This window comes from Ascidia mentula, chromosome 8, assembly GCF_947561715.1.
Source record: "Ascidia mentula chromosome 8, kaAscMent1.1, whole genome shotgun sequence".
NCBI lineage: Eukaryota > Metazoa > Chordata > Ascidiacea > Phlebobranchia > Ascidiidae > Ascidia > Ascidia mentula.
This window is the reverse complement of record NC_138573.1, coordinates 16,914,060-16,923,937: the sequence shown is the minus strand read 5'-3', so window position 1 is coordinate 16,923,937 and position 9,878 is coordinate 16,914,060. Positions and strand designations below refer to the sequence as shown.

Below are 9,878 nucleotides of genomic sequence, written 5' to 3'. Positions count from 1 at the left end.
ATGGTTTCGACCAGGAACCTACAATGGAACGATAACTGCCTTGCTCACAATGAACTTGTACGTTTCTTGAATCAAAATAGTTGAATAAAACACTTACAGTCAAACTCTTGAGATATCAACATAACCAATGTCCAGATCATCACACAACTGTTTACTGCTCTTGACATCTTTACTTTGATGCTAAATACTAAGACATCAATGTTGGAACTGTCGAAATTAACAAAATACTGCTCCTTTTGTTGGTTTTAAAGAAACCTGTGAACACGTTACAAAAAAAGGGAACATGTTTTCTATATCGACTACCCTCATGCGAATGCAGAGAAAGTAATCGGTCACTGCCAAAGTTACCCGAGTTAACGATACCAAGTCAGTACAAGTATAGAAGAGGATCCCTGGTCACGGCTTTTGAAAAAGGTAACTACCAACGGTGATGCAAATATGTCATTGTTCTGTTCGCCTTTTGCCGTGGGAATAATTGTTTCGTGGGTGGTTTGTTCGGGTTACAGTGGCCTTGGTGTTCAACTTAACACAAATATTTGTCCAAAACGAGACATATTACAGATGATTGGCCTAAAAATTCATAATCATGTGACATCAAAACTTTGTCGGCAGAGTATATAGATAAATTTACCAGATATCCAAAATAATTGCTTCAAAAGCATAGCTAGTTTGGTTTTAACATTCACAGACGTAGTTGTATGTATGGGTGGTACTCAAACTTGGAATCATAGCAGTCTGAAATTTTTCGACTCCCTGTCCAAGACAGGACTACTACTCTGAACAGATTGTATGCGAACGATTACTTTCTTAATGCCTTGTTAGAATAAATTAACATAACTTAGTGATGGTACAACACGTCTCAAGTAGCATTGTACGTAAACCTACATATGCAATATTACGTTACAATATCACACACAACTGAGGCTTAAAGCGTCCTCCCATAACAGCTTGGTGGTCTTTAGGGGCCGCCTACACTGGCTAGATCAGCTGCTAAACTTTTCCATTATTATCAACCGTGACATTGGCTGTAAATAGGTTTTACCTAATAATCTTTGTGCGTAGTTGTGGGAACGACTTTGCGTTTCTTGTTTACGTTTTACGTTCATGGCTGTTACGGAAACTGAGGATATCTTGTCAGGCGAAACTTATAATATGTTTCAAAATTACAACCAAAATACCCCCTTTTTGGTTTTAATATAATTTAAATAATATCACAACAAACTCAGCACAATTTGAAACAAATGTTGATTCCAAGTAACATATATATTTATTACGACAAACAAACCCACAATACAGAAATCATACAAGGTAACATTCCCGTGCACTGTATTTTGTGTTGGTCGGGATTACAAAACTTGTTTTTTAACCAATAACACCGAAGACAGCTAGCTGATTTTAAGATTTGAGGTGATTTATTACGTGAGGTAACTAATCAGATGCAATGTTTGAAATCTTTCCACCTAACAAAGGTAAAAGCACAACTTAAATCTTCATGTTAACTTCAGCGCTTTTATCGCTGTTAACCTTCAGGCGACGTTTCTCTTGCACCCACATAATTCCAAGCACAATTATTGTCATAAGCAGGGCGGCTATCAACAGGGTTGGGAAGGGGTTGGACTTCTGTTGTTGGACGATGAAATAAACGTCGGGCATGACCTCGTTCAGGTGCGAATCTGTGTGCAAAGTATGTGTTTTTGCAACTTGTATGCGCTACGAAATCACGTTATATTGCAAATGTTAAAGTGTTGACATTTTCTCTTGTAGTATTATTTTATTTCTTAGTTTTGTTGACGTGTTTTTGTTGCAATGTTCTTAAAAAGAAATTTTCTCGAGAAATTTAAGATTGAGATTTCTTCTTCACAAGAACATTGAACCTACCGGAATTATCCAGGCAGATCACTCCCGTCGTGTCCAACGTCATATCTGGGGGGCAGGTGCAGTAAGGAATCCCTTCGTCATCGTGAGTGCAGTCATGCGAACATTCCTAAACACAAATACAGATTGTGAGATTTCGTGTATTTTATTTTATCGATGAAAATATTGACGACGTCTGCGATTATCCCATAACCCCATTCGCAACACAGGACAGCATTGTATTAACACTGTATGTTGGATTTATCAGTAAACATGGCGATAAGGGAAATAGAGGCGACGTTGTAACAAACGGTTAAATTTCCTGGGTTTTGTTCATTTTTCGTCGTCAACAACAATGCTTTCTCCTAAATTAGTGCAATTTTCCGAACATTGCGCATTTCAGACAGCATTTTCCAATCTTTAAGAACCGTCTGAATTTCACTTAATGGCACGGTGACCCACAATTATATTCGTAACGTTTTAAAGCTCAACAAGTTTCCTGTCAACCTAAACCTTACACCTCACAAACAGATCTGTAATTCACTTTGTTACCAGGTGGCCAAAGCCTATTTTCACTTTTTAGTCCGCAATGAACGCAATATACCGTCTATTAAGCGCGATTATACAAAGAGTTATTTTTATACCAAGTTTAAAAAATCAAATACCAAGTTTTTGTTGCCTATAAGACTGTTGGAATATTCCTTTATTTAGAGACAAAGGTTCACAGGCTTCGCATCTAAGGCATTGCAGCCAAGCTATGAACCCTATAATCAAAATACGAGGGCTGAGATCGCCAAATATAAAGGGCCTGCGCAGTGGGTCGATCCTGCCTTGTTATGCGAAAGCATGGTATTACTTCTGCGCTGTTTAGAGACAAAGGGTTGGATTTTTTCGTTTACCTTGTCGCACTCCTTCTTAGTCGGGACTTTAACGGAACCGAGACTGATAGTTTGTCTTCTCAGTTGATTGGAAAAACCACGTCGTTTTCTGCTACCTGTACATGGGCTCTGGAAAAACAAACAGAAAATATAACGACGACAACTTTGGCAGTGATTTAAAAAAACGTTTTGTCGCAAAACACAAAGTTATAGCAAACCAAAAAATTAATCTTTCAGTTTTTGGGGCATGGTTTAAATTTACATAAATCGAAAAAATATTGAGAGGTTAGGAAAATTTTATTAGATTTTTGCGGACAGCAAAATTTCTATTCGGTCGTTTGCACATGATGAAACTTTTCGCCAGTAACCGATTTAATATGAGGATTTTTTTAAGTAAGCGATGTCTACTAAAACCGTTACAATTACACAATATGCCTGGATTTAAACATGTGATTACAACAGAACATTTGCGTTATTGGCAACGTGTAGGTTTCAAACCATACACAATTAATATGCTAGGTTTCCCAGAATTAATACGAAGCAACTAGAAAGCCAGCTAAATATTTTGTCGCATTTTGATCAGCCATGGAAGACTTACCACCAGACATTGGAACTCGGCAATCGCGTTGGGACACACAGTGACCTCACAATGCGGGTAAATCTCTTGGAGGCCGTCAATACGACTCGTCCACACGAAAGAATTAAACTTGAATTCGACGTAAGGTCCGGCATAGTTGGTAATCATCATGTTGTGTTCCCAGGAATTAGTGTTGGCCTCACAACTGCATGAAAATCAGTTGAAACAATGTATGGAATTTTGCCTTTTTCTTTAATTTAAACCGATATTGGCCCGAGGTTCCTCAAACAACCATTTTTGTTAGTATTTATGTAAAAAATAATGTTATTAAGTAATCTTCGTCTGTTTGTCTTAAGATTTGGAGAACTTGGTATGGTTTTTATTCGACCTTGAGCGCTGGTAATACAAACAAATATTTACAACAAATATCGGGATACCGAAATAGTTGGCCATTATTACATTCACAAAACTGATGATGTCAACAGCGTAAGCGAAGTTGATGTTTCCAGAGCAATAAATAAGCCGACAACAATTAGAGGCCTAAATCTTATTGAATGACATCAGAATATGATTAAAAAATCTACATCATAGCACCGTATATGCAAATCTATGGCCCACCTGTCTACGATGATATCGTATCGTTCCACATCACTGCTGTTTGAAGTAGGGGTTGCCCAGCAATTCAAAGCCTGTTGATATAACACATTTTCAAAACTAACAACGAACAAATAAAACACACTTTCCAGATTCGTTAGAAATTTGTCATTTTCCATCACTGTAATGCTAAAGACTTTTTTAAAGCTTGTTTTGCATGACAAGTTACAATGGTTGTTGATGTCGATTTTTTGTGGCACATTTTTTTGGACTAAATGTAAAAAAAACTGCACATAAATTTTCGCATGAAACGACTAAGATTCAGCATTTACAAAGAAACACAGCAAAAACGTAAAACAAACGTTTCTGTTACTTCTCCATCACCTATTTCAACGACCTTCCAGGATTGAAATATGAAACTTGACAAATTACAAACCTGAAGCACGAGGTCGGCCGACTCTCCGCCTCTTACAGCAAGACCGACGTAAACTGGATCCTCAACCGTCACTTCCTGGCTTGGATCGGTTTCATTAAAGGCGGAGTTGCTGAATCTTGTGACATCCACAACAAACTCTCCCTGGTCTCCTGGTGCTTGAGCCCGAATGCGGCTGAAGAAACACACGTAGAGCTTGCGTTATTTTATTTTTGTGAGTCTCGCGGAACACGAAAGCAAGCGAATGTGAAAAACACGGTTTTTGCATTGACCTGCAGACAGTTGTACACATTGTTTCGACCTTATCAGGTCTCATCAGTGCAGCTGTTGACTGACGACGGTCTTGCCGTTCAACTGGTCTTATACGTCGAAGCACAAGTGTCTGCAGTCATTGATCATTATTGGTTTATTGCATAAACGTGATTTTTGCAATTGGATATGTGCCCTGGTTGTTTATACATCTTATATTTATAAAAATTGGTGCCATTTGGGGGGGGCAAAGCCCTTTTTAGAATTTGTAGACCGGTTGTTATGGCAACCTTGTTCACACTGGTTCGATATTTTCAACCCTTTTCAAAATCTTTGAATTCCCCCACCGCTTATAACGTTAACTTATCGACTCTGTTAGGAAAAGGCACCACATATTGCCGAGCACTTAGATTACATGTAGTAGAAATATGCCGAGGTACTGAACACCGAAGTTCTTAAACACCGATTTTTTGGTGTTTTGTTTGATTTTTTGGCTTGAAATTTATGTGGAAAACTCCTACTTCTGATCAAATATCGTACTTACTCGATGAGGGGGTCGATGCGTAGATCGGATATTGTCACGTTGCGTACAAACGTGCAGGTGAAGTAGATGAGACTTGAGACATCACGTGATATGACGGCGGCAGGGTCATCCACGGGTGATACACACAACGTGTAGTTCACCACAAGCAAATTCCCGCTTTCCTGGATACAAAAAACGTCGGGTTTTCAAAAGCACCACAAAGTGGAAGTCTTTGCTTGGCCGTTTGGTCTGCAAAGTTCGTCTTATAGTCACACCAGCTGCACTGATGAGACCTTTTAGGTCGAAACAGTGGCCATCTGTCTGCAGCTTATACACAAATTTCAAAAGCAATGATTGGTGCCAGTTTTCAAGGGATTACAGAAAACTTTATTTTCAATTGAAATTTACTTTCCAAATATCAATCGTTGCGTCAAGTATTACGGTTTTTAATCATCAAAAGATAAAAAAGGTTGAATAAAGAAAGGCCGGAATTTTAAAAAACACTTTTTAAAAGTGAACAATCTTAAACATCCGGGATAGTCTGCCAATTATAAAATTGTTATATCTGAAATAATTTCACAACAATCGCTTACTTCCACAGACGAGGCGCACTGGCCGAAAAACTGATCCAACACAATGTCCCCTGCTGTTCCTGGAAAAGAGCAGTTTGGAGGCGAACCACTGGGTGAGGCGTCCAGAAAATCGAAAGAACCAATCAGACTGATTGGCGAATTGCTCAAAAGTTCGCTTGTCAACCTTTAAAAAAGTGCAAAATTTTAATACGTATCAAGACTTGTTTACAGCAGGTCAACTTCTAACCACTTACTAAAATAACATCAAGACCAGCTGCTAAAAGCTACCAAAAAATGACAAATTAAAATGAGGGTACATAACTTGTCATACGTTTCGTATTTGTTGCGTATTATCTATCGTGTGCCAAACATTTGTGCGATCATTTTCTATTGGCAATGTCTAAAAAACATGTTAGAAAAGAAGAAAAAGAAGTGCAATGAAGAACGGCACTGGGGAAATATTTTCTGATATTCTGGTTAAATATCAGCTCGCATGCGACTTCCAAACTCCTGTTTCATAAATAAAGTGTCAAAAACAAGAGTACCTCCCATTCAAACACTTCCTACGCCAAATTTCCCACTTACGTAATTGTTGTGTTTGCGGCGCCACAAGAAATCATTCCATCGCTCGAATTTAAAGTCCTAATATAGTTATGATTGTTATCTATTCGTTCTTTGCCCACTTGAATTGAAAATATGGGATAAAGTTTTTTAATTATATTTTTTATTTGAATTCCAACTTTGATCATGATAAAGTTGTCTAACAAAATAGAACTGGTCTTCATAGGTTTTGCCTTTCAACCTTTGCACGTAGTTGTAAGAACGACCTCAACTGAGCTGTTTGTATGATCGTTGTTCAGACTTCACTTAGGAATAGAACAAGTTCTAATAAATATTTTTAATTTCGGTTTACATAAAAAAATGCATTCTTGAACATAAGTACAGGTGTAGCAGCCAGACAAGATGCTAAACTCATTGAAGTCATTAAAGAAACACAAAACGCAAAAGGATGTTTTGCATGACATAGAATGAGTGGTTCACGTCATTAACTTATAATGTTTTTCAAAAGTACAATTCCAAGCAGATTTACGTCAACAAGCTTGACAATTTTGAAACACAAATTTTAAAACATATCTAACGGCGTCTCGTCGAGTCACAGGTGTCACAATTACGAAATGTTAATTTTAAGCTGATTCTTCGGATATTGTGACATTTGGGCAATTGTCCCGACCGCGGATTTGAACACCAAAAATCCCAACGTAGAAAAACAATCCGAATATTAAAGAGTTCAATTCTTTGTCGGCTTTGTTGAAGCTATGACGTCATCAGACAACTTCACCGAGCTGTATATCTCGTTGATGACGTCACTTGAAGAAGGTGAACTGTGAGTGCATTTACATTTTATGCTAATCAGTTTTTTGTATGCAGGTCACAAACCATTTAAGTTGCTCAACATTTTCGTTCAGTCCAGTAATATTTGTTTGGGTTTCGCAACATTCAACACTTTGTACAATCAAGGTGTGCAAGAATATGTATTGCTCCTAGATGAATGTAACAAATGAAGTTAACACAAGTTAAAATATGTCGGGGAAAAGAAACACATTTACCGCATTTTGCACCATTTCCATTCTTTGCTCTCTCAGGTGGCAAACGGCCTTGAAAGCATCAACTGAGCCAGTTTGATTTAATTCCTCCAACAAATAAACAAAACCAATGAAAGTCCCAGTTCTTCCGGTACCTCCGCTTGATAAACATACTTGAAGGTTATTTCGCAGTCACTGAGTTTACCAAGGTATATAATCACTATTTTTACCTACAATGGACCACAGTGGGAACCTGAGTTCGCAAAGTTCGATTTACGCGATCCATTTCCTTCTGAACCTGATTTGTGAATGTGAGAAAGTCAGTTGTTGTTTGTGGAACTCCATAACCGGGCCAAGCAAGTAATTGGTAGTGAGTCACAACTCGCTGTTCCTGGATTCAAAGCGATATAACAACAATAACAACAACGAAGAACTTCTATTTAATCCTACTATACCGAAACATATAAGGTGTTCGCTTCTTCGATTGCCATTTTCCTGACAATGAAACCATGTTTGTTCAGGACTTTCAGGAGTTTCACGTTAACACGGCCGTACAGTTTGAAGGGGGCGAAACTCTGGGGCCAGTAAAGAGCACACCTTGACTAAACAGTGAAAAGCGTTGAGTAATACGCATCTAAATTGATAATAAAGCACTCACTTTTTTATTTTGGTCTGGATTTGTGAGCATTACAATTACTCTGACTTTTTGTAGCCAAACCATCGTCCAGAAATCATTTACAGTTGTATCGATGGGGCCTTGTGTTGCAATCCACTTGTTTGGTTGCCTAAAACCCTAATTAGAAACGTTAACAGATTATTTTCCACTACATTCAGCACGGTGACGAACCTCCACATATGATGCGTTAATGTAGTCGTTTTCATCGCCCTCAAGTCCACGAAGGAGCACTCTGTTGTAATCGTCTACGGACATAATTGGTGTAAATGTTATGTATTTTTGACAAGATTATCATGCAGAAATATTTAATACCCTTCCGGGACAATTTACCTCGTACTGTTTGCATATAAGTTAATTTATTGGACAAATTATTAAAAATGAAGTATTGAATGTGAGGAAGGAAACCATTTATTTTTCCAACAAGTAACTCTGAGAATAAACAGAGTAGCCCATAGTGCTATAAGCATTCACATATTTTTTTTGTTTAAGAAATTGTTGCTAAAACTTATGCCATCATCATCAGTCTGGCATCAGTCAGGTCAGCTTTATATCACTACGGAGAAAGACCAACCACTCCCCTTTCAACTGATGATGGCATAAGTTTTTGCAGATACGTCTTCAATAAATAAAACATGTCATTGTCTAAAACATGAGTAAATCCGTTATTAGTGTTCCTATGACAAGAAATTGTTTGTGAATCTGTCAACCAACCTTGCGTTGTGCAATGAACAACAACTTACATGGTAAAATATTCTTGTAACGATTTCGACATGGGTTGTTTTTTGCTGTTTCAATGCTGAAAGCATTTCTTGATTGTCTTCTTATTTTCTGCAAGGATTATACCACATAATTTGTGTATCAACAATCTATGACTCTATGTGAATAAAGCAAAAAATACTAAATGAATATTTTGGCAACATAAATAGCAGAAGTTATACACGTACCTGATATTGTGATTTGATTGCTTTGTGTGAATTATCTGCGCTCTTCGTGTAAAATTCACTCAAGTAAAACTTACGTATCCGTGTGTTATAAATGTCATCAGGCCCATCCTCTAAAGGTTATAATTATAAAGCAAACTTTTTTTGAAACGGATTGATTCCTAAAAAGTTTTATCTTCCGATTACCTGGGGAGTACTTCCAGCTCACTCTTTTATTCAATTCCAAGTTTAACGAGGTTTCTGGTGCGTTTCTTTTCCGTTTGTAAATAGTTGCACATATTTTTTCCCTAAACATTAAATAATTAAAATAGGACAACATTTTTTTGATTTAATATGGTCGGAAGAGTTTACCTCCACTTGATTACCACACCTACAGATATGAGCAAAATAATCAAAACAGACAATCCAATAACTGTGGGAATAAACCATTTTGACACAAATACGTTGACACCTAACCCAATAAATAGGAATTAATATTTGCATGTGTAAGTAACATTGCTCACAAGACAAGCATACATACCAGCTGCAAACGCAACCTGCTGTGTGGTTGTAACGACAATACGTAATCTCTTGTTATTTGATGTAGTTCGGCAGATAAAAATACCAGAATCGTTAACATTGGCAACATTTATATTCAGTACACTTATCGTTTGAAATTTGTCCACGTTAAATGTTTCATAATATATTCGTGTTGACGATTTATTCGATATGTTTTCTAAAGATCTAAAAATAAAGTGTCAAAGAAAAGATTAAATCTTAGCTTTTTTCGATAGTTATTTTTTACCTAGTCCAATAAACAGTAGGAGTGTAATATCCGAATGAAGTACAAGTCACGTTTGTAGATTCACCTTCCAGCAATCTGACGTAATTTGTAGTCAGAGAAATGTTTGTCTCAACTAAAAATGTTAAAATAACTAAATATCGTTAGGATTCTTAGGACGAAAAACATCACAGTTTCACCAAGAAGAGTAAAGGTTTCTGAGACCATTTTTAAACCA

The 9,878-nt window shown here is 37.2% G+C and overlaps 1 protein-coding gene across 1 annotated transcript; it reads right to left on the bottom strand.

Annotated features, from left to right (window-relative positions):
- Positions 1–1,482: 1,482 nt before the first annotated feature.
- On the bottom strand, positions 1,483–6,429 carry LOC145912118 (ZP domain-containing protein-like). The gene is made up of 9 exons (XM_082999534.1): positions 6,266–6,429; positions 5,702–5,864; positions 5,130–5,290; positions 4,340–4,511; positions 3,928–3,998; positions 3,331–3,514; positions 2,754–2,861; positions 1,879–1,984; positions 1,483–1,673 (listed from the first exon to the last, which is right to left on the bottom strand). Exons 1-9 carry the CDS (start codon positions 6,427–6,429, stop codon positions 1,483–1,485), a joined length of 1,320 nt encoding a protein of 439 aa, XP_082855660.1.
- Positions 6,430–9,878: the final 3,449 nt, after the last annotated feature.

What these genes read in the sequence shown, in the direction of transcription:
- LOC145912118 (XM_082999534.1), bottom strand. Translation starts at nt 6,429, where the DNA reads ATGATCAAAGTTGGAATTCAAATAAAAAATATAATTAAAAAACTTTAT. An exon ending in AGTGCGCCTCGTCTGTGGAA is followed by an intron (nt 5,291 to 5,701) that starts GTAAGCGATTGT and finishes TTTTGTATCCAG; the next exon opens with GAAAGCGGGAATTTGCTTGT. An exon ending in CCGAGTTCCAATGTCTGGTG is followed by an intron (nt 2,862 to 3,330) that starts GTAAGTCTTCCA and finishes TTGTTTTTCCAG; the next exon opens with AGCCCATGTACAGGTAGCAG.